Source organism: Spodoptera frugiperda, chromosome 5 (genome assembly GCF_023101765.2).
Source record: "Spodoptera frugiperda isolate SF20-4 chromosome 5, AGI-APGP_CSIRO_Sfru_2.0, whole genome shotgun sequence".
Taxonomy (NCBI): Eukaryota; Metazoa; Arthropoda; class Insecta; order Lepidoptera; family Noctuidae; genus Spodoptera; species Spodoptera frugiperda.
This window is the reverse complement of record NC_064216.1, coordinates 11,521,863-11,548,135: the sequence shown is the minus strand read 5'-3', so window position 1 is coordinate 11,548,135 and position 26,273 is coordinate 11,521,863. Positions and strand designations below refer to the sequence as shown.

Here is a 26,273-nt window from a genome sequence, read left to right as displayed (position 1 = left end):
ACTTGGTGAGATGGAGACTGAACAGAAATTAAAAGATGGACGACAGATGACACAATAAAGGTCGCAAGGAATCGCTGGATGTAGATCGCTTCCAATCCAACAGTTGAAAACGCTACATGTAGACGCCAAGACAATGTTGACAGGACCTGAGACGGAGCGTGTTGTGCCCACACGCGCTTACCAGACGTAGCACGGAAGAGATCGAAACCTCACTCCTGTGTGAATCTTGAGGTTGAGGCTTGGTAAGGCAGACCGCCATGAGATTAGGGGCTGTGCAAGAATTTCGTTTCTCACACCCTCGTACATAATGAGACGGGACCGACCTTGATCATTTGACGTCTTGTGGCTGATATGAATGTGATAATGATGCAGAAGATAAGATTAATCTTAAAGTACATGTTAACTATGTTAAATCTTTCTTTGTCTGTATTTCACGTCTCATTTTCTTTAACCGCTACACCAGCTAGTATCAAAATAAAGTCAACTATAAAACAAACCATTTCTAGTCTACATACGTGATTACCTACAAAACAATATTTGCCACAGATTACTGAGTAATGACTTAATTACTGTACCAACAGTGTGGAGTTTGTTCTCATCACGTCGTTCTAAGTCAGGAAGTTATCTGAGACACAATGCAGTGCATCGCTCATATTCTCTGTATTATAGCTCATTATTATCTTTAGATAAAATCTGCTTGCAATTGTTTTTAGGATGCTTGCAAACTGACGATATTATATTTGAAGAAATGAAAGTATAGTTTAGTCAACTACACGTGGGAGATCTATGCTTCGGCAAGGATATACTGGTTCGATCGGAGTGATACCACGGTCTCACAGAAAACTGTCGTGAGACAGGGATTGGGCTGTGTGCAGCTGTAATGTGTTATGAGACGATCGAAGAGGTGATCCTGCATATTTTACGAGGGTCTCGTCCTGCCTCTTCGTCGCCACGGTCCTGGCTAACAGAAGCAACGGCAGTTTTGGTTGGTTGTGGAGGGCTTGTCCCATTCAAAAATAGAATGGCGACGATGGCGAATTGGTGAGAGAAAATAATATTTTTAGATAAAATAATAAGATGCAACTCAATTAATACATCTTATGATGTAGCTTCACCGTTTTCCCAACAGTCTTAGTTCATAAGCCTAGTAGATAACAAACAATACGAGTAACAGCAGATTTCATATTCAAAAAATCATTAGACCAAAATCGAAAAATAGAAAATATGTCATTGCCGCACACCCAAACAGTTTCACTTGTTGCTCCAATCGATCGCATGCAGTTGTCCTAAATATCCCGTTATCTTGATATTATTCAGTTCATATTTATCTTGGCTTCAGTAACAGAGGAAAATTCTGCAATACAATCTCATAGTGCGCATTTCTATGACATTCTAGAACTATCTTTATCTACAGGAGAACTCACGTAACTGATATACTGATAAGTGCAGTTAGTAAAACATTTGTTGTCAAATAACTAGTTGAGGTGACTTCGTATCATGTAGTTATATGCAAAGTCAAGCCTTTTATCGCCGATGGGGTAGACAGAGGTGCACGTCACGGCACGTAATGCCGCTTTCCAATGTACATGCAGTTTTCACTATTTGTGTAATATGTTTCATGGAGTAGGTGAGCCTATTGCCATATACTGGACGACCAACGAGACAGTCATCAGTGTCATGTAGTTAAAGGTAAAAATCTTTGTAGGTAGGTTTTAGACTTTGTTTTCAGAATTTGCTTTGCAGCATGATTAGCCGTTTACGAGATTTGGGCAGACACACAGTCATTACAGTCAACACATATTATTTGTCATCTTATTGGTGTAAAAATTGTGTGATTTTTGAGAACTTGTGGCAATTGACTGCACAGTTGGCTTAGTGGTTGGGCAACCGGCTGCCGCGTAATGTGTAGCTGGTTCGATTCCCGTACGCTGCCATCCGCAACGCTTTGTGTGATCCTCAAACTGTTGTTTTGGCTTTGGTGCCATGCGTATGTAAACTTGTATGTTTGTAATCGCACCCACGACACAGGAGAAAATCCTAGTGTGGGACAAGCTTTTTTTAAGAAACAAGTAATGCTTCCTTCTTTTAGTGGGACTTCATTTAGACACTTTAATTGTTTTTATAACAATAAATACTTATGTGTGTGAAAGATTCAAAATCAAGACATAAAACACACAAACACTTAATTAAAAACTAATAAAAAAAACACTTTCTCAAAGACATCGGATACAATAATTGTACTGTAACATAATCTGTGGCAATCGGCGCGTGAGTCCGATCCATTAAAAAAAAACAAAAAAAAAGATAAAAAACTACACTTCCCGCGCTCTCTAAGGCGTGACATTTTCAAAACAAACTTCTTATGCACTTGTTATGCACTTTAATTCCTACTAGATAGAGTTTATTTTTCTTTAATTCAATGGTGTAGATAAGTTTGTAAGCCTCCAATAACAAAAATAAAGTGATTATTAAGGTGTAAAGTTACAAAACGGCATTTTTGTGTTCTAGTTACAGAAGTTTTTTGATGTACGTACTTGAAAACTTATTATTATCTTTAAAGTATCAGCTGGTAAACGACCAGACGGATCACTTGATGGTAAGCTATCGCCGCCGCCCATGGACACCCGGAACACCAGAGGCGTTACAAGTGCGTTGCCGGCCTTTTGGGGTTAGGAATTTAAAGGTTGTTGGGGAATCGGGGATTAGGAAGATTGGGAACTCCGGTAACCTCACTCACACAACGCAAGCGTTGTTTCACGTTGGTTTTGTGTGAGGCCGTGGTATCACTCCGGTCGAGCCGGCCGATTCGTTCCGAAGCATGGCTCTTCCACACTTAATTTAAAAAGTAAACAATATAATACAGTGTTATAAAAAGAAAAATGGTACCTACATAGCTAAGAAAAAGCCGACTAAAAATATCTCCAGCGGTAAAAACCTTTGTCATCAATACTTTGAATGATATAGACGAAAATGTGTTCAAGTAAAGATGTTTTTAACCAGCTTACAAAAAAGGAAGGTAATTGTCAGTACCTCTGAAGTGTATTCTCAAAGCCCTTATTGCCCTCGTGCCTTTATTAAAAAGTCAAGTAGCTACCAACCCAAATATTTACTTTAATGAAATTCTAAATTAAAATTCAGTATTTTTAGGATTACTCTCTTTCTCAACACGTTTCTATTTTGATTAATTTCTACATAAACTTTCAAGTTTAATATCGTATTTAATCAGTATTCTTTGATTGCTGTAGTATAGGACATAGGGCATATAAAGAAGACGTACCTAAGTAACTACTTACCTAAGATAAATATACCACGTTTATAAGATCCCAACTTAATAAGTGCATCAAGAAACAGATGCATACAGTAAAAAAAACCAATCAAAGTCAAAGTCAAAATCAAATCATATATTCCAATTAAACCATAAATAGGTATTTTTGAAATGTCAACAAATAATATTCTGTCAGTATGTTGTACGTCAGTGAAGCTAAGCGCTCGTTCCAAAGTGTGAAGAACGAGTAAGAAACTCCAATCGTCCCTCTTTAAAAAAAAATACATGTTTACAATTTCTCAATCAAATTGAGAACTCCCTTTTACTTCGAAGCCGATTAAAAATGGAATCACAATATCACTTACCTACCTAACAACTCACCAACTCACTAACTCACCAAACAAAACAGTATTTTAAAAACAAATTAATTTCCATTCACAATAGGGATATCAACACGAAGTAATCCCATAATCTATGGGTTTTACAACGGTACCGGTTTCTGAGTCCTTTCTTAAAGGACGGAACTCCTAAGGTTTAGAGCTTTACGTTTTTTGATCCGGTAATCCGTGACGACAACACCGGTTTATTGACCACCTGACGGTAATTCCGGCACACATCCGGGACGGTTTGTGGACCACACAATAGGAGGTACTAAGTTACAATGTTTTTTTTTTGTTGTATCTTCGTAATTTTGTGGGACAAATTGTTTCTCACTACTCAAGAGTAAAACTGCTGCTTGATTTTTGATGAGGTTAAATATGTAGATCATAATAGAGATTCAAAATTAATTCGAAGTTGAAAAGTATACAATGCAGTTCTGTCGCTAAAATGTATAATGTGATTGTTATTCTCATTCCCGAAGCATTAAAAGAGTGATATTGGATTAGCTCAATTTCTGAGATGGTTATAATGACAATACATTTTCTATTTTAGATAGAATTGTAAATATTATGGTGCTTTTCCACCAGAGATGTGCTACGAACATGTAATAGCTAAGCTGTGAAGCTGTGCGAGGAAGATGCACAGCTCGTATATAAAACATAGCTTAGCTGAGTCCATTTCCACTAGTGCTAAGCTATGTGTACCAATGAATATGATTGGTTGAAGCCAAACGCATCCACAGCAACGTAGCATAGCACATCTCTCATGGAAAAGCACCCTTATAGTAAGATTTGCAAGCAATACACATAAGTAGCAAAAACATACACTGATGCCTACACAACACAACACAAGAAAACAAAAAACAAACATAATAAAATTGTTACAGAATAGCCATAAATATAGCTAACTTGTTTTCAACATTTCGAGGATGCCACTTGTAATTTTCTTTTTGGAAAAACATTCAGAGAGCTTAAGAGCACGATCTACAAAAACCGGAATTTGGCACAGTGCCCAAGTGGCGATAAAGGGGCGCGCCGAAGTGATAACCTCGTCATTAGGGGTATCGGCAGAATGGATGTTTGATGAGCACCAGACATGTACGATGGGTTCAAAGAAATGTTTGATTGCATATAAATGGCTTTCTCTATTGCAACATTAATTATTTTGATGTTGCAGAGAAGTCATAAATAGCAGACCTAGTTTTCGTCCCTTTTTTAAAGTCCTATAAACTATAAACGTCAGCTTATATGTTTCATTTTAGATGTCGGATAAAGCCCAGCAGGACGGATCTGCCTGATGAGTAAGCAATCACTGCCACCTCGAATGGCACGCCCGTAGGAACGGCCACAGGCGAATTTTACTTAGTAAGAGTTTGACACTCCCTGTCGCCTCGTCCAAGGCGGGAATTAGGAATTAGGAAGATTAGGTAATTAGGCCTTCGGTAACCTCATAAACATATAATTTTACAGTTTTAAGTTTGACCTGATCTTATTTTTCTTATATTTTTGTGACCTTTGGTACAGTAAAAAACCGAATGCAAATAACCAAATAAGTATGTTATTGCTCTTTTAAACATTTATATACTTATCTACAAAAAACATGCAAATCTCAATACATTTACATTGTACAAATAGTTGCTCGTTTATTGTGCAGCAGTTTTTGAGCAAAGAACCAGAATATGGACGAATTTATCTTGATACTTTAAATGTCATACACCGTTACACTATTCTCGCCATTCTAATTCTAATAAATTACATAGATATGCACAATACAGTAAGTACAGTACAGTATGTCATTTGTTTTAACTAAAAATATTATGAATTTTACACTGTGTTATTTAAAAAGATATTCCTCTACTTCTATCAAGTTTGTCAACTAAATATCAAGTTATTTAGAACCCTACGACTGCTTAAATGGTTTACCGGGGCTCCGGCTCGAAAAGCAGGCATAGGAACGGGGAGGTTTTTAATCAGGATGAGTCTGACACTCCCTCTCAACACACCCTGAGCGAGAGAAGGCATTGGATGATTTTCCTCCCTCAAAAAAAAGATATTTAAGATAATAAATATTCTACTTCTAACTAGTCACAGGCATTTTGACTAGATAAATAGACACGCTTTGACACAAGTATCAAGACTACTAAGCCTATAAAAGTAGTCACATACAAAAACTCAAGATCTCTCGCCATAAGTGTGCAAACATTAGTTGACAAACGAGATCTCTATATACAAAAACGTTAATCTTTTTGTCTGTTTACTTACGGAAACGCAAGAACTATGTCCTGCATGTTTCCACCTGTCGACAAGTCAACAACACTAACGTGTTTATCGAGCTCTAGTGAAGGAGCTTGTCGATATTTAAGTGTATTTTTATCGATAAACTTTTGGAGGTTATCTTGTCAATTTGTAATTTAGCAGAGTGAATATGTTGTAATTATTACAGGATTATTTGTATGTATGTCATATGTCATGTGTTATGCTAGTGACTTTTAAGATATTAAGCTTAGAATATAATCTTTAGTCTATAACGCAATAAATCAGATATCAAAGTACAGCTATAATCATAAAAAAGTATAATCCTTGACACAAATCTTGCCAAGCATTGTTACGCTAAATAACTAGTTTGCTACTGTCCATTATCATCAGTGAAGAGAAAACAGCCCGCATACATACTTACAACAATAACCTAAACATTATCGACTAAACAAATCTGACATTTAAACTACGATCTTTTGAAAGAAAATAAGTTTATTTGGCTTAGGCTGCAAAACACAACATAACAATAATAAAAAAGAACCAGATGTACAAAAGAGAAAAGAAATAATATACAAAAAAATGTTTACATTATGTGTCCCACAGATGCACCAAATAGGTCCAGTTCAGTAACAACGTCGGACAGTCTTTCTTCATTTCTTAACATTTATCTTTAATCTTCTAAATAACACTTTCAAATATAAAAAAAAAAACATTACATACTGGTTACTTGTTACACTAAAAAAAAACTGGTATCGATAAAATCAGTAACGCACACATACACATCACTAGCCCGGTGTTATCATTCCATGTTTCCGTGTGCGAAATTCGAAACAAAAAAACCGTTAAAATTCCAGAAAATGTAAAACACACCTTTACTACGTCAAAATAGAGGTCATTTTACATTGTTAAGTTTAATATTGTAAAATTTTCGAGTATGACTGTTGAATGTGGCCTTGAAGTAACCGGGGGTTATAAACCTCCTTTAGGAGAAGCGATTAAAAAAAAAATACAAGGTTATATACTTAAGTTTTTTGTTGTTTATAAGTATCAGTAATTTAATTTGTAATCCTTACGCGTAGATTGATGACTATAAGCACTATTGAATAGTAAAACCAATTTTAGTTTTACATATTATTATTAAACTTATATTAGATATTGTCATACACATGGGAGCAAACAAACGAGATATTCTACGATAGTTATATAAATATTTTTTATGATACCCGAAATTTTATAGTTTAATTTCAATTCATGTAGGTATATTATTAGTCTAAATTTGAATCAATAGTGAAAATAAATACTGCCTTCATATATGCGTTTCATTATACAAAATTATCAGAATAAATAAAAAAGTAAGTATAAACGAAATCAATTAAAAATACGTTCTAAAAAAATATATTAAACCGAAACAACAAAACAGTTTTAATTACACTATCCAAAAACTAGTTATTTTTAACAGTTACTGCAAAACGGTTATTTCAGCAAATAAATGTTAATTGGAACGAAGCGTTGCTATTTTTATCTCTGCCTACCCCCAGGTGAACATTCGTTAAGGTAATTAAGATTATAGATAATTTGGGTATTGCTGACAACGTGTCTATAAAACAAGAAATTTTGGGTTATATGGCCTTGCAATTATTCGACTGCCTTTTTGTTCGTGTTGGCGCATACATGATTAGTGTTTTTTCTAAGTGAAATGCTTTCAGTTTTCTTCACCACCTCCATAATTTCAGTTAGGTAATATCCCTAAAACCTTCTCCTATATCTGAAAAATACTATGCTGAAAACCACATCAAAATCGGTTCAGCCAAACGCGAGATAATCGCGCACAAACATATTCATACAGGTCAAACTGAGAACCTCATATTTTTTGAAGGTGGTTAAAATGGGATGTCATATTAGATTTCCTAGGTAAGGAAAATATGTTGTTGGGTCTTTTTCTACTACTGAGTAGTGTAGTGTTTTAGTAATACGAAATTTTTTATTATGCCTAATAGGGACTCGTCCATTATACTTAACACTTTGAACGCCCTGGTGGTCACCGGTGACCGACGTTAGCGGAGGATTTGCCTTCAGCAGTTTTCTATTGGCAGCTTTGACTGCCTTAATAACTGTTGAAAAGTGCCTGGTTCGAGGATTAAGACCTATAAATTGTTTTCAAAATGTCTTCAAAAACCCAACCAAAGCCATCGCATACAATATTCACACGGAAATATAAGTCGGATATCAGAACAGGGGCACAGAAAGCGAGTGGTATCTATCAAACGGACAGACAGACGGACAAGGAACGCATTCATTAGCGGTCGCTGCACTGGGCCAATGCGCCTGCGCTTTCGAGTGGTGAGTGGTACATAGCCATATTGGTTTGGAAGTTCAGAAGGCTAAATTTTTGTAAAAATATTTATTAAAGAAAATGTCTATGTTATTAATTTATGTCTTGTTTGCTTTGATTGTATATGTTGTTACGAAGAGAGCAGGATTTCCTAATACAGGAATTATCTGTCTAAAAATGAACTAGAATCTCAAATAGTTAAATCAATTATTTTTCATTATCTGTTGCATACAACAGAATCTATTGTTATATTTCCTGCCAAAATTGAATGCCACTTGCAACGTCAAATTTTCAGGTGGAATGGTTTGGATGGATTATTAGAATATTACGTAACCAACCGCCTCGTTGGTCGAGTAGTCACAAGTGCGACTGCCGCACAAGGGGTATCGGGTCCGATTCCCGGGTCGGGCAAAGTATTACTGGACTTTGTCGGATTTTCGAATTTTTTTCAGTGGTAGCACGAAGTCTGGGATTGTGCCCAGTATATGGCAATAGACTCACCCACTATTACATGGGACTTATAACACAAATGGTGAAAAGTGGGTGTACATTGTGTAGCGGCATTATGTGCTATAATGTGTAACTCTTGCCTATAGAAATAAAATAATTACTGTTAGTCTTCAATCTTCCATGAAAGAATCTTGTTTGTCCTATCGCATTGACCTTCTGTCTCTATCTTTAGTTTGGAAGGCTCTCAAGTTTCGAATAGTGATATCTCTTTCTTGCAAATGTAATCGGGATGAAAGAAGCGTGTGATTTGAATGAGGACTCACGGTTACTTGTGCTTGTAATTGTGTTGATAATGTTTTAATTAGGCTTTAAACATAATGAATCATGTGGGAATAACTTTGGGACGTTGATGTTTAAGATATCTTTGGTATTTCTTCACAAACATATATGTAGGTAAATAATTATGGTGGTGTTACAAAAAAAAACAACGTCCCCCCCCCCGGCTTGTAAAAAAGTTACCTTTTTCTCTGTGTCGGTAAATGAACAGACGGATCACCTGATGGTAAGCAATCGGCGCCTACAGACATCCGAAATACCAGAGGCGTTATTGGGGTGTTGTCGGCCTTTTGGGGGTTAGGAATTTAAAGGTTGTTGGGGAACCTGGGAATTGGGAAGATTGGGCATCCGGTATACTAACATTATTTTCGTTTGAAATGATTTAACTTGTAATAAAGCTAAACCCAACATATCCCACAACAAAGTGTGATTTAGTTCCCACTAAAAATAACAATAAAAAAACAAAAATACCTAAGCGTCCACTGTACCTTAGATCATAGATAGCCTTATAAAACATATTCGCATAAAAAAGAACTTGTTTGTCAGCCAGTCTGTCTGACACTCAGGAATGCGATACGATCCATATAATTGCATTCTCGGGTCAAATTGTTAACGTAAACAGTATAATTATAGGCTATCACAGCGACACATTGTCTTATAAGATTTAAATTATGTTTGTTGTAAATTATAATTGATTGTGTACTATATAAGTTAGGTGTTAGCACCTTTATTATGCAGTATGTTTATAATGCACATAGTTACTTGTCGCTGTATGGTGTTAATTGGTATGATAAAACTATATATCAAAATCTTACAAATCAGGGAGCGAGAGCAACAGACTCGATATGAATTTAGAATTACGGGCACAGCAGTGTATTAAGCAGATATTCTGCACAATCGCAAAAAATGGTCAAAATCGTAAAACTAAGTCTAGCCGTTTAGAAGTTTTCAGACAATCATTCATGCCTATAATGAATACAAACACACTTGCATTCACAAACAAAACATGTGAATGAAAACAATAGCAAACCTAGTCGTCTATTAAAGTTTTAAGAGGGAAAAAATCGTCTAATGACTCTCTCGCCTTAAGCGAGGCGAAAGAGAGTATCATACTCTTACTGACTAAAAACCACCCCATTCCTACTCCTGCTTTTCGAGCCGGAACCCCGGTAACCTGCTAGGCAGTCCGCAGCTCCTAGTCTTTTATTAAACTAAAAGTTACTAAGAAATGATTATATCAACATGACGCAAGGGTTCAAGGGAGACAAGTGCCAATATAATACAGTTGATAGATAAATATACTATCATACAATCCGCGCCTCACTTATGTCACAGATTCTTACTAACTGATGTCAGACATCTTTCTCAGTATTAGAGCAATACTCTTCATAGATCAGTTAGCTCTGGTCTGAGTAGGCAGAATACTGTCAAAATGTTTTTATTAAAGAATTTATTCACACTTTGCTTTTGGACATATTTGTACCTATTATTGTTATTACGTCTAGTCGAGTGATACGCGAAAAATGAGATGTGTGATGATATGAATAGGCGGCAATGTACAGACTCACAATACAAAATGATGGAATATTCTACATCGACCTGTTTCAAGAGTGTCTGGTGTCTGTATGTATAAATGCCATGACTTTCTGATAAGCAAGAATTAAAGAAAGACAATGTTCAACCGTACCGAGATAACATTATCTTCAGAAGAATTTACGGCATCTATTTACTGAAATCAATAACAGTTCATTTTAATAACAAGTCAATAATAAATAAAACAAGGCACAATACAAACCTACCTTATTGTCGCATCTGCCAAAAAACAAACGTGTTAAATACTCTATGGCCCCTAGATATTTGCGTGCAGAAATAAAGGTGTCAAGTGCGAGCCGCAGCGTCACTTTATCGCCCCGCGCCCGTCGCCCGCGCGCTGTTGCGAAACATTAGGACGCGAAATGTCGCCGTTTATTTGTGTTGTAATTATCAGCTCTTGCACTTTCTATGAGACCTGGGTTCAGGTATGAACTTTATGTATTTAATTTTGAATGTATTTGGGAGGAGTTCCTAGTATTTGGTTGTGTTTAGAATAATTTATTCTGCGGTTTGCGGTTTATTAAAATGAGATTTTGTAATGTATACAGCAATTCATTTGGAACTTTCGACATGATCGGGGCTGGGCACAATTTAAGTTTATGTCAAAATCTAATAGAGTATTTTTCTCAGAGGACGTCATCGAAGCACCTTTCTTGATTACAAAAATCTAAAAACTTATGAGTACCTATATGAGAATTAAAATCCTATGCATTAGTCTAAACTTTAACTAAGACAAAGAAATATACAAACATATTTCTGTACTTCACTCAAACAGAAAGCCAACCAAAAACAAATCTACATACATACACCCGAAACCAGCCCCTGCCTTCAAAGGCAGCTAACAACTAAACCAATATCACCTACTTAAAAAAAAAACCTTTATTCAAATTTCGAATCCCTTCGCTCCTAATCAAATAAACCCGCATCTAGTCGGAAAAAGTCAGTCGCACGGAAAAGCTTGTAGTGAGCGGACATGAAAGCTGTCCGGCACATCTGTTTGCAGTGTAAATATAAAAGATTAATATTAAAACGTCATGAGATGATGGATCTTACTTAATTAGGTATAATACATAACTTGGCCTGTCTGTTTTGTTACATGATTAATCTTTGCGTAATATTTATAATGTTCTTTATTGCATTCTGATGTTGTTTTGCTCTTAAGATCGATAAGCGTTGTCTGTGATTCGATTACCGTGTTGCTGCGCCGTGTTTTTGCTTATGCTGTAAAATTCAAATCACATTGATGATCATGTATCACTACATAGTATAAAACAAAGTCGCTTTCTCCGTCCCTATGTCCCTTTGTATGCTTAAATCTTTAAAATTACGCAACGGATTTTGATGCATTTTTTAATAGATAGAGTGATTCAAAAGGAACGTATTATAGTATGTATAATACATACATAATATATCACCATTGCCCCCATGCGAAGCTATTAGTTGTTATATAAATAAAAAAAGGAGTAAACTTATCTGTCTCATAGCTACTGACGTACAAACAATACCGGTTTATTTATGTCAGTTTTAGCAAGAAATATATCGCTAATCGACTTAGATGCCCTGAACAACAGGAAAGTAATTAATCAAAATTACTTAATACCTAAAGCTTAGTTAGTAAGTACATCAAAAAAAAAGAAAACATTTCGTAAAAAATAATGGCCAAAAATATTAGGTATAACACGAAAAATACGTCCGTAAGTCCGTAACTAATCTGCTAACGAGGATCTAAATTACTGAAATATCAGACCGGACTCATCTCACTAATTAAGTGCCTACGAACAGAAATAGGTACGTTTTTGGAGTTCCCTAGATGAAGGGTAAAAACTGGACCTTATTATGAAGACTCCACTGTCTTTTTTTAAACGTTGCCCCATATTAGGATTTTCTCCTGTGTCGTGAGTGCGTTTGCAAACAACAACAACAAGTTCACATACACATGACACCCAGACCCGAAATAACATTTTGTCGATCACACAAACAGTTGCTCCGTGCGGGAATCGAACCCGCTACACGTTGCGTGTCAACCTTGCAGTAATTTTGTTTTTCTGTATTTTTTTTATTAATAGATATTTGTTACGGAACCAAGAACGAGACTGATTCGTACTTGGCAATTTTTTATACAAAACATAAAATTTTATAAAAATCACTGCGAATTTTTTGCGAAATTCGGGTGAAAGTCTGTAATACCTAAGTAGCTGTATAAAGTGTGTGTCCTAGATTTTTTTAAATATAAATTTATATTACCGTTACTCTGTTTTTAATACAAATGTATGTGTTTTGTTTTTGTGAATGTTTTTAGCAGTCTGCTTTAAGCCTTTGTAATAATTCTGAAAACATGAAGATTCCGTTTCTCGTAGGTATACGGAATTCTGTGTGATAATCTTATGGAGTCTCGAGTTTGTATTTCTGAAATTGTACCTACTTTTTATTATTATTAGGTTTCTTATTAAATACCGTGTTTCCATTAAGGTAAAAAGAATGGGTTTTGTTATAGAAGGTGACATAGTTACAAATCTTCATCAAACTTATAAACTTGCTACCTTAAGTCAAAGATCATCCGTCGTACTCAGAGTCATTTAATGGTTACTTAACCCAGTCCTTACCAATTATTTTCAATACAAAATCGTAACTAAGTAACCAGTTTAAGTAATCATTAAATGTCTATAAGTACAGCTTTAAGAGAAACATTGAAACAACTTTTATAAAGTCATTTATTAAACAAAGAACTATAAATTAATAGAGAATTTATAGTTCTTTGTTTTACAGTTCATAAACAAGTGGATAATGATCTAAAAGTATAATGAATTGAATTAGTTAGCGAGCAGAAATAGAGGATTATGTCAAAGCGACAAAGTTTGAAGTCACTCGAGCGGTCGGCCTTGGTGCTTTCCTAGAAGTCTAAGCACTAAGAACTACACCTGGGTGACTGCTTGTACCGTATGATAGGTAATTCAGAAGGTTCAGTAAAGTTTTGAAGTAGGTTATTTTATTGTTATTGTATTATAATTGTAGTAGTAGTAGTTATTGTAAGTAGTTTAACTTAATAACAACCATAATTAGGTATGGATATTTATTTTTCTTTTACAATTTACAAAACAAACTGTCAAATTCTAGACAAAACTTAAGGTATTTCAAAGATGCAGGTTTGTTTGTTTGTTTGTTTGAACGCGCTTATCTCCTGAACTACTGGTCCGATTTGAATAATTATTTCTGTGTTGGATATTGCATTTATTGGGGAAGGCTATAGGCTATAAAATATCACGCTATAACTAATAGGAGCTAAGAAGCGGGTGAAACAGCGGGAGACTGGCTAATTATGATGGTGAAGCGAAAAATCACAACAAATCTCAAACCTTGCTTAAACTGGACCTTCTAAAACTTACCTTCAGTATACCAACGCGCATAGAATACTTAGATACGCCAACTTCACTCGGGATGTTTTTATATTTGAATCTAATTGGAGGCTGACAGCCATTGTTACATACAGTTAGTCCTCTTTTATCTTAGACACGAGATAATAGTAACACTTTGACAGAACATCATTATAAATAATTGGCTAACTATGTACCTGCAGGTCAAGTTACTCCTTTCTGGCTAGTTCCTTTATTAGATTTTCAACTTTAATTGTTTTGATATAAAGTCTAATGTTAAGTGATAATGATTGGAGGAGGTTGACTTGCTGGTGTCTGTATATTATTTAAAGTATTAAATCCTATTGCCTAATTGGTTCTTGAGTTCGCCTAAGGCAGATTGATTGACTAGATTTTTGCAGTGGTTTTGCATATGGTAATATTATAATACATATTATAAATGCGAAAGTTTGTGAGTCTATGTGTATGTTTGTTACTCAATCACGTCAAAACAGCTGAAGGAATCGTGATGAAATTTGGAACAGATTTAGATTAAAGTCTGAAATCCAGATATAAAAAGTATCCTACGTATCCTAGACTATGGAATAACACTTTGGATTATTTTGTATGCCACGGGGACGCTGGCAGAAGATAGTAGTAAATATAGTATTTAATCATTCCGAAACCAAAAGTTCGAGATTCATATTCCGCGTTGTCGTGTTTTTATCCAAATTTATTATTCCCGAGGTTAACCAAAACTATTAATTTGATCTTACTCTACATAAACACTTAAATAAAACCATTCATACAAACTCCTGCAACTACACTTCTGACAAAAGACAGAGAGAACAATACTCTTATATCACCATCTCACTCTCTCATACAGCTATGAATGGATGTAATTTCCCTACAAAAGCATGACTCATCATTTCTACGTAAAAATGCTACCTACTTGGCATGCAATTGATATTCATCTTCTATGCTACATCTATCTATGATTATAAGGTTCAAAATCGCTTGTAACTAGTATTTAGCTGTAAAAATGCTACCTACTTGACATGCAATTGATATTCATCTTCTATGCTACATCTATCTATGATTATAAGGTTCAAAATCGCTTGTAGTATCTAGCTGTAAAGTTGTTGACAGGTAATGGATATATAAAAAACATCCTTGTGCATGTCCATGGGAACTTCCTTTTTGTTGAAGTCGGTTAAGTAGGTATGTTTCCTAGAAGTAATATAATATTAATTACGGTTTTGTAGAAGATTTTAAATGTCTGTCTTTTTTTTAGAATTTATACATGAAAAATGAATATTAAATTAATAAGATATAGTGTCCATAATTTACCTGCAACTGGAGACAATTTCCGCATGACGCACCATCGCGATTTCCACTGCAAATAGAGAAAAAAAAAACATTAATACATACATTCTTAATATTCAATTCTGAAGCTTCTAATCTCCATATTTGTTTTGGAGCTGCGGACGCGGACTACCTAGCGGGTTACCGGGGCTCCAGTTCGAAAAGCGGGAGTAGGAACGAAGTGGTTTTTAGTCAGTAAGAGTCTGACACTCCCTCTCGCCTCACCCAAAGCGGGAGAAGACATTAGATGATGGTCATGATGTTCCTCCCTTAAAAAAGAGCTCGCTGTAGCTCACTATTGCTACTCATAGAATAAGTACATAATTTTTTTTTATGTTAAGCGACTAGTAGGTATGGTCATCAAGATTAAGAGTGTGTACCAAATATCAGATCGATCTATCGTCAGGAAAGCGGTGAAAATTCCATTTCTAAAGACCCAAATAAACCAACAGACAAGCTAAATCAAACCGTTTAAAAATAATATAAAATAACACTCAATAATAAATCCTAATAAATCGGAGTCAAGGCAATCTAGTTCTTAATAAATACCATAGTAAATGCATTATTGATTAATAGCTAATTATATTATTATAGGCGGTTTATCTGACCGTGTATTAAATATTAAATGTGGCTATAATAGTCACTTAGGTAACCAAACTACTTAATATGCTAAAACCTAAGAGGTAATAGAATATTAATATGTTGTACCTATGTATTAAAATAACTACGATACTTATAGACGATGTAGAAAAACTAAGTTAATATTTAATATTTTCAACATAAGATACATTTGCAAAAAAACACTATTTTTTTTAACGTTGCCCCATCCTACATTTTTTCCTGTGTCGTGAAAATGTATGTGTGTAAATGTATGTATGTGAACTTGTACATAACATACAAGTTCACATACACATCACACCCAGATCCAAAACAACAATTTGTGGATCACAGAAAGGGTAGCTCCGTGCGTGAATCGAACCCGCTACATGTTTACGGCCGCCAGTTGCCTAGCCACTGCGCCAACCGTACAGTCGTATGAATATAAGTCTATTACCATTTACCACACACCATCCACAATGCACTTCATTACCTACAGTACAAATTACACACTTTGTTTGACATTTGTACTGACTGATAGTAATACATTAAATAAAACATAAATCCTAATAAGCCTGATAGAAGAATCGAATCCGAGAACTCATCGAGTTGCTCGGTAGTCGCGCTACTCGACCAACGATGCAGAGGTCGCATTATTACATTGACATGCTATGAAACTCGTAGATAGTTATAACATAAGCTAAGTAATTTACAAATCATAATAGCATTTTTCTTTTAACTTTTACCCACATTAGAATTTCATTCTGTGTGATACACATCACACCCAGACCCGAAACAACAATTTGTGGATCACAGAAAGAGTTGCTTCGTGCGGGAATCGAACCCGTTACCAAGTTATCCAGCCACCAAAGTATCATTAGCGTAACAATATTATCATTAGCATCACGTACTTAACTGGTAACTAATTTAATAAAACAAATCTTTCTTTACAACTCATTGGAACGAATTTATTCATTCACTAAACATTTCCTTCAATCACCCGACTAGCGACATGTTGCCAACTCCCAAGGCACCGTCAACACGCCGATACATCTATCTCACTCACACTTACACACATTCACTATGTTCTGTTTCATCCACACTCGCCCGCCGCTATTACTTGTAGTGTACAGTGACACTAATGTTTTGTGTTCCAGGATAAAAATGGCGACTTTGTTAGGTGATTTATTTAATATTGTTCGTAGTTTTTAAGGTTTTAAAGTTTAAGCAATCATATTAATGTTCATAACAAAAGGTTAAAAAGGTAAGTGTCCACAGGTCCGCATCGCACGCATCGCACGCAACGGATTTTAGTTTGTCTTGTATAGAAACTCATACAGTGCGTCCAGTGATCCGCATCGTACGGAGCGCATCATCAGCAATGTCTACATACGATGCGTACTGATGACGTCATAAGGAATGCGTACGATGCGGGCCTGTGAACGCTTACCTTAACTCTAAACTAGTACCGTAAAACATGGCAACTTTACCATATTTTGGAACAAAAATCGAAATATATTTTTAAGCATAAGACGCATAGAAACCAAAGCTATATATTTAGAATTGTAGTCTATCTGGCTCACTTTACTGTAATCGTCATTATATACAAACGCTTACTTTAGCCGTAGTAAAGAAAAAACAACATGGGTAAAGATACCAAATTTTTGGCAACTTTACCTACGCGCCGTATTCATCGTGTATTGCATATTAAAGAGTTGTTGAGGTACAGAGGGCTTCATCTAGGACCTCTTCGTATTATAATGCAAACAATATGAGGAAATCTATAAAGATAACGGCTACACAGACAGTAGGTATAGTTGCCACGGGTTTCATCGTAATTTACATACAAATAATTTGTTACGCTCGGGGTTGTCAAAAAATGAGAAATTTTTTCATGACATGTATATTTGAAAAAAAAATATAAACCTTAAACCTAAAGTAAAAAAAAAGCATAAATATCTGACAAAAATATTGTTCCCTTTTAAACTAAATTAAGTTCTAAAATTTTAAGTATTTATGTTTAAAATTGTAAAAAAAGGCTACAAAATAATGTTTAATCTTTTGACTTTTTAATTTTTTGACTTCACTATCTCCATAGCTAATTTTAACATTACTTTCGTATACTTTTTATATTGTCTAGCTCCGAGTTTTCTGCGGTTTTGTTTCATGTGAGCCATTTTGGCTCTAAAACAAAAGGTATTATTAAATACATTATAACTTATCATCCAGGATATTCACTATTATGCTGGGAAATTAAGGTATTCGAAAATGGTTACATACACACAAACAAGGAAAAAAACATTTATTGCCAACCCTAACTGTAGGTAAAGTTGCCACAAAGCAGGCCGTGGCAACTTTACCTAACCTGTGTCAACATTACCGAAGCGATTATTTATCAATAAATTAAAGAAAAAGCAATTGCTGACATTACAACAGTAATCCCAACTATATTATACATACAAGATCAAAATTTCACTCACCTGTGACAAATAATTTAGGCTCTGTGAGCACAATTTAGGAACTACTAACTTTTAGCACATTTTCACGCACTACACTGTAACGGCCATTACTGGCATAATAGCAGTCTTACGTCTACGCAAAATATAGTAAATATTTCCTTTTAAAGTCTAAAAAATACTACTATTACAAAACAGAATTCTAGTGGGTAGATTTTTAGATAAATGAGTTTATACCGAATACCTATACTATGGTAAAGTTGCCAAGGGTCTGGTAAAGTTGCCATAGTTTACCGGTAGTAACATTAAAGTATTCAAAAACGTATTTATATTTCTAAACTATTTTCCCGGGTATAATCAGTCTAAGCTCAATTTAGCAGCCGTCTAAAATAGAAACAACGACAACTCATGGACATCGTAGTCGATCGAGCAATGTGGTGCGCCGACTGGCGGGCCGACGCCGCACGATGTCGCCCGACCGTCGCTCGACTATGGCGCCCCGTCTCCCCGCAGTTGCCCCGCGAGTCCCGCCACTATCGCACGTCCGTTTAGTTCAAAATGCTAGGAATAGACACAGAAGCACTCATTCTCGCTGTGAAAAAACGACCAGCGTTGTACAACAAAAATGATCGTTTCTACTACAATAATAAGAAACACAAATCTAAACTGTGGTTCGAGGTGTGCAAAGAAGTGTTTTCTACTTGGGACAGCTTCCAGCCGCAAACCAAGGTTGAACAAGGTGAGCGATCAAAACTGTAAATATTGCTGCGTAGTTTCACGCGATTTACTTACTAATGCATAATATGAATAAATGCGAAATTCGTTTGTATTTGTTATGCGGTTGGCGACAATTTTTGTCGTTGGGTACTTTTAGAGGTGAATGCGTTGTAAATGGTACTTTATCATTTGTTAGTAGAGTTGGAAATGTGTTATCATAAACAATGAGTTATGGTAAAATGCATTGTTATGTTCTATTGTAGTTTTAATGGTAGAAAACTGATATCGGATAACATTAGGTACTTGCATAGATGTTGGTTGTGATTTTAAATGAGATTAGTTAACTAGTACGACCAAGTCATAATATTTAAAGGTTATATTTTTGTTTTAGTTAGCATACCAGTCAAGAATTGTTCTTAAAATTAACGTTGGCAGCTAGACTTTAGCTATATAGAATTTACTGCAGTTACTTATTACGTTAAAAATTGAATTGAATCTGCATGGTTGGCGCGGGACTGCGCAACTGAATGCCGCGTAACGTGTAGCGAGTTCGATTCCCACACAGAACTATCCATAAATTACTGTTTCGACTCAGGGTGTCATTTGTATGTGAACTTTGTAAACGCGTTCTTTCTAAAGAAAATTCGCTCGGTTCGAAAAAATAATTCGCTCTCAAAAATATAATAATAGTCAGTCAAGGGAACACAGTAAAGGCATAATTCCCCAAATAATACTTCCCATTTGGCCTCCAACAAATAAAATAACATCACCAGTACATGACAGAGTATTGACGAAATTCATCAGCCCCATAACCCCATGTTCCCATCGTACTCCTAATGAGACAGCCGACACTTTGAGACGGGTAACGGGTTCGATCTCCGGTCAAAGTTTTCACGGAAATGTTTTAGAAGTTCATCGCAATTTGTGTTTGTTATTTGAAGGTCTGTTGGATGAATTAATATTGGAAATGGTGAATTTGGTCTTGGGTGGTAAGAGTGAGAGCGATTGTGTCAAGGTTTGATTCTTGGGTCCAGATAAATTTTGTATTATTTTCGCTTTATTGTGTAGCATAACACAGTTTGAATCAGTTAATTTGATAAAACCAAATCAAAGTCAAAGTCAAAATCATTTACTTCCAGGAAGGCAGTTTTGAAAATAAATGGAGGTACTTTTCAATCACAAATTCAATGAGAACATTTTAAATTAGTTAGTATTTAACACGTCAACCGCCACGTCGGACACTGATGACCGACGCTTAGTGGAGGATTTGCCATCAATAGTTTTCTTTCAGCAGTCAATGCTTTAATAAATCAAATCTTGAATTTATTTTCTTCAGACATAGCAATATTGAAGCGACCACTAATTTCCAAGACAGTTTCTCAAACTATAATTTGAACTGACTTCGTAGCCCCAGTACATTAAATCAATTTGCATTGCTTCCATCAGTCCAAGCCATTCATTAGACTTGTTAATCACGAATACATTGTGGTCAGGCTTCTTACGCAACGAGGACAGGGAGGGCGCACAGAGGGCACTCGTTCTAACTCCTCTACATAACTTTATATTGCCTTAATTGATACAATACCTAGACATCTCAAGGTGTTACCTAGAATTGGAAACAATTGATCTAAATTGGCTTCTTTATGGGCAAATAATTCAATGAATTGTTATTTATCAAATGTTATGACTAGCCTGGAGATGAGGATAGCCAATAATAATCAAGACAAGGCGATAAAACAGGCCATTCGCACTCACAGACATAGTTCACAAACACTTTAGGTAGTAAGTATGATTTTATGTATTTATTCAAACACTGACATTAAATTTCAGGTCACGAGCTGCAAAAACGCTGGAAGAGCCTCCGCACATGTTTCACAAGAGAACTCAGTCTTCAAAAGAGAGAGCAAGAGGAACCGTCGAAGAAAAGAAAGAGAAAGAGATATGAATATTTCAACATGATGTCCTTTCTGTTAGAAACGGGAGGAGAAGATGACGAAGGAACCAGTAACACAGTTAAAGACTGTGAAAGTGATGATTCCTCATCAGATCCTTTAGAAAGCATTAAGAATGAGCCTTCAGTTTATGAGTCTTCACTACAGACAGATAACTCCGCCCATTTCGAGATAGAAACAGAGATCCCAGCACAGGCTGGGACCACAACCGCTTCATACTTAAGACCTGTGTACGATAGAAGTGAGAATTTGGAAGATAAAATTCTGGATATGTTGAAAGAAATAAAGAAGGACGAAGAGGATGAAGATAGACAATTTATGCTATCATTGGTTCCAAGTTTTAGGAAGTTGAAAGCTAAACAGAAGTTTGAAGCGAGGATTGAAATCCTTAGAGTTTTGAAGGATATCACGTTTCAAGATGACGATGAACAGAAGAGTTCACAGAATTGAGGAAGAGACTTTTGAATTGTCTGACTCAAACTGAGTTTATTGTCAAGTGAATTAGGTTTTGTATGTGGTTCCTTTGTGAAGAATCATGATGTGGCTTCTATCTATGTATAGTATGGATGACTAATGGTAATTGATGCGCTGAGAAAAGTGTTGACTCAATTGATCTAGAATTTGAACACCATTTCGCTGAAACTTGTTCGTTAAATGTGTGTGAGTTATCAGATATAGGTAGGCATTTTAATACAAACACTGGTTTATCTACATTTGATACAACTAATACATCTTTTCACAGTGTTTGACATTTAAAATATACCTTAGAGAAAGTTTGTTTGAACAGTTTTCGATAATTCGGTTCAAAATGTTTATTGAAGTGTGAATAACATAGAGCAGAGATTAAATCGGCTCGTAGCTTTTTCGTTTGAAAACTAATTTGCAATTTGTTCAGTAAACTAGAACGTAGTTTCATGACCCAGATTTAAGTAGGCAGATAAGTACCTAATTAACGTTTTGTTTATGTTTAGGCGTACATTTGAATTAAACAGTATTTTTAAACGAAAATTTGTTTCAATACTCTTTCCGTTCTGTTTTATAGCATTATTGCAGTCATTATGTTTGACTGTTATAATAAAATGCGGCAGTTACTTTAAACTGTTTTTCGAGTCGGCTAACGAGTTATGACCTAACTGCGGAACCCCTGAAGCCGTAACGTTTAATGTCCAAGTTTATTCAACCCTGTAATATAGGGAACACGTCCTGCATGCAAGTTAAAATAATAGTGTTCATTCTAAAAAGTGAGTGCTATTCCAGTTTAGTGCTGGTAGTAAACACAGCTGGGTTACGACTGAAAAAATCGCTTTATGAGAGTCTATAAGCGAGACGTATATTTGAAATTTAAATGAAGCTTGGGTATAGCAAAATAATAATCACTACAAACTGAAACATTATGGACAGAAAGTACTTAAGGATTAACTTAATAGAAGCATGGCTTTAAAAGGTTGGTTCTTCCTTTTTCACTATCAATTCTAGGAACTTTCACCGACGAGTAGCAGCACCAGCTGCCACTCACAAGTCAATAGATGACAATAATAATATCCTTGGCTAGACCCGACGTCAGCATTCTGACATTTTACTCATAAAATGTGTCTACAAAGAAAAAAATGGCGAGAATTTTAGCTGTAGTATAAAGAGAACCTACTTGAAAATTGTTACTCAGACCATAAGATGAAATTGAAACATAAAACTTTTATGGTTTCATGGAAAACTGTTCTGTAGCGAATCGATACAAAATTTTAATTAAAGTGAGACATCAGATTGGCTCAGCTAGAAGAGCTATTCGCGATACTTATTTTAATTTATTCATAGAGTGCCGGCTGGAGAATATTAATTTAATTTAGTTCACAAAGTGACTAAAACGTATCGTTTGCAAAACTTTTTTGTTCGTAGTTCGGGAAGTTTGTTTGTTTTAATCAATTTTAGACTTTGTTGTTTATGAATTAGGTTTGTTTTTGAGATAAAAATGCTGGTATAAGACTAAAATGGGACAGTTCCTGGTTCATATGACTTGCAAAAATGTTGAGGCTTGAATAAATTGTCGTGTTTTGTCAGGGTGACTCGGCATCAGAGTCTCCGCCTTTGTCCAGCGGTCCGTGGCCACTTGTGAGTGAGTGCGCTCAACCTGATAATTACGCAGAGCATGGCGTTTCCATTCACTTTAACTCTTTGTAGTTCCATGTTTACACGACTGCATTGTACGGGGCTTACCATTAAGTTGCGTTTTTTAGACAAATATTTTTATTCATTTGCATTTTGTTTGCTATGGTAACAATTTCAGCTGTTTACCATCAGTTGTGAACGTGTAAAACGAAAAGAAGAAGATATACATATCGTAACGCCTTTTTATCCCCGAAGGGGTAGGCAGATTTGCACATTACCTTCAGCACGTAATGCCACACTGTACTTCATGCTACTACTGAGAAATTTTCGAAAAGCCGAAAAAAGCCCCGTAGCGCTTGGACCCTTGCCTGGTCATTGCACTTGTGACCACTCCACCAACGAGTAAGAATAATTTTTGCTTATTCCTCCAGCATGCTTTACATCTCAGAAGAGACCATTTACGTATTATCTATTCCTTATATTAGTCGTTACGTCGTCATATGGTTTCACAATAGTTTACGTGGAAAGCAACATAATCAATTCGATAACATCTTGTCTTGGCTTGTCTAGAACAATCCTTTATCACTGGTAAAAAGAACCCCCTAGGGAGTACCCAGCTCCCCAAATATATAGCTGTTATCTACTCAACACTAGGTACTTAAAAGTACCTTAACAAAATTAATTGGCAACCGCGTATTGACCGCTTGGCGTATCGGATCGGCGTATTGCTCACTGGCGTTTTAATTAACGTGGTGACAACGGCGTACTGTTGCGTTCGTGTTTCGTATCGCCACAAATTGCCAGCCATTATTATATTTTTTGTTGTGATAATTTTGCTGCCGGGAATCGCCCGATAAAACTTTGTAATGTTCGAATATTGGATTATTGAGTTTTATTGTGATTATTTGTGAAGGTAATAATTATAAGGAAATGTTTTTATTGTAGTCTAGTTGGTGTTTTAAGAATAGATATAGTAAACATATCTTTCTTTAAAAATAAATGGCTCCACACAAGCACTTTCTCGTGTCGTGGGTGTGTTTATAAACATACAAAGGAAATAAAATTACATCTCACACTCACACCCAGGACAACAAAGTTGCTCCGTGTAGAATCAAACCCAGCACGATGTGTCGAAGCCGGTTGCCCATCCAAGGCGCCAACAATTAATCAACATACCTTTAAATAACTTTAACTATAATAAAGATGACTAATGAGCAATCAATCATTCGCATTCCAACAGAAATGCGGAAATGATATCATTTAGTCACGCCATTCCGGAAATACCTAGTACATCCTAAAAATAATCTGATTTAACTATAACGCTAGTCTAAATACAAAGTAGTAAAAACTAGTTCATCACGCTCTGTTTAAAACATAGTCAACAGTATTGTATGTGTATGTGTATTATTACCACTGGTGAACTGTGAGCTTATTCCACATTAACAAATGGAATTTCTTTCTCGTTCTACTCCATTCAAAGCTGAAGTTGCACTTTGAAACGAGCACCTAGCTTCACTGACGGACAGACTGACAGAATATTATGATTTATTTCTTTATTTGTTGACGTTTCTACAGTATCTAAGTATTTATGGTTTAATTGGAATAAATGACTTTAACTTTGATATTACCACAATCTCCACGATTAGCAGCCGAATGAGATAGTAGTTAAGGGTAATGAGAGCGCTGGTATACACTCTCTATCAAATGTGTAGTCCCTTTGTCAGACTTTACTTCATCCGCATGCGGAGTAACATGTGATTTTTTTCTCACGGCTTGTGTTGTTGTGAATGTGATCTCATCTCATAGTTTGTCACCCCCATGGGAGACAGGCAGAGACAATGGAACGCCAATTGCTACGAATCTTACATACTTCTTTCGTTTCATCAACAGTCATCAGTCTTTTCATGCATGCTCGTCGTGCATGTGATATGTTTACGAATAACACTAGGCTATTACAAAAAATAGTTATTACAGTAGGGCGTTATATGATGTAATAAAATGTTACGACAATTTTGCAATAAAATCTTAACATTCCATACGAAGGTAGTCAAACACTCATTTAGAACCACTTGACACTCAAGCGCCAGTCATACCTATCTCACTTCACTACGCAAACGTCACACTACGAAGTTAGCCACAAGCGTATCCTCTATCCATCCCTTTCTCTCCTTACACTCACACCATCTTCCATCCCGCTCTAGAGCTAACTTCAGAGCGGTAGTTTAATTTGATGTGTTACCTACAAATCTTTGTACGGGTAAATGATGCATATTTGTATGTAGGGCACTGTTATCAGTCTTATCAATGAGCTCTCGAAATGTTACTGATATGGAAATGTTTTCCAATACTCAATATCAACGTGTGTTATATCGAACGTTCTGGCAGTGAGAAAAATTTGGTCTGATTTTTGTTGGTATTGAAACAAAAATACTGATTTTGGTAGCTCTCTATCTAGTCGTAGAATCAATAGGGTTATGAGATAAGGCGTCCCTCTTGATGATTTTTTAAGTGAAAAGTAAAGCCAAAGTAGGTATTAATTTATATGCTCAAAAGAAAAAAAATACAATGATTTTTGGTGGACGCACTGCGTAAACATACACCCTTCTAATATTCCTCCATTTGGATTTTCCACCTTTATATACCTACACTAAAAACAAAAAAAAATCTAGCCTACACAATCAAAACTTACAACAACAGTTTCACAATAATAACAATAATTCTTAATTAATGACACATTACTATAGAATAGCATAACAAATCCAGGAAGTGTCCTATGACTCAGTATTTGCATAGAGATATGATCAAAGGGCAAGCTAATGCTAATGTGACTAATAGCATCGTCAAAACAAATGGCATTGTTTTAATAATTATGGAGACGGTTCCCATAATATTTGAGAACTAGCTCGTCAACGTGGTTTTACCTCTTCCTAAGTAGCGTGGTGATAGAATTCAATGGATGCTTTAAGAATTAGGTCCAATAGTATGCTTCTCAAATCTGCCTTAAGAAAAATGACTTTTGAACACCTTTTCAGTCAGATTTCTGAATAGTTCTTATGGTAAGGTTTATGGGGTTTATAAACATTACAGTAAAAGTTAAAAGCAGTTTGCACAATAGACTCGA

The 26,273-nt window shown here is 35.6% G+C and overlaps 2 protein-coding genes across 2 annotated transcripts in view; one reads left to right on the top strand and one right to left on the bottom strand.

The window, feature by feature from the left end:
- LOC118271695 (uncharacterized) overlaps positions 1–26,273 on the bottom strand; it is a 180,488-nt gene that overhangs the window by 108,946 nt on the left and 45,269 nt on the right. The window contains exon 3 of the mRNA XM_035587850.2: positions 15,313–15,358. Within this exon, the coding sequence (XP_035443743.1) occupies positions 15,313–15,358 (46 nt within the window). The remainder of the gene's footprint in view (positions 1–15,312; positions 15,359–26,273) is intronic.
- On the top strand, positions 18,879–22,057 carry LOC118271593 (uncharacterized). The gene is made up of 2 exons (XM_035587681.2): positions 18,879–19,119; positions 20,928–22,057. The coding sequence occupies exons 1-2, from the start codon at positions 18,939–18,941 to the stop codon at positions 21,497–21,499; spliced, it is 753 nt and encodes a 250-aa protein (XP_035443574.2). The 5' UTR covers positions 18,879–18,938; the 3' UTR covers positions 21,500–22,057.

Excerpts from the sequence above, each read along its gene's own strand:
- LOC118271593 (XM_035587681.2), top strand. The coding sequence starts at position 18,939 with ATGCTAGGAATAGACACAGAAGCACTCATTCTCGCTGTGAAAAAACGA. Across the intron at positions 19,120-20,927 it reads GCAAACCAAGGTTGAACAAG|GTCACGAGCTGCAAAAACGC; the intron begins GTGAGCGATCAA and ends ATTAAATTTCAG.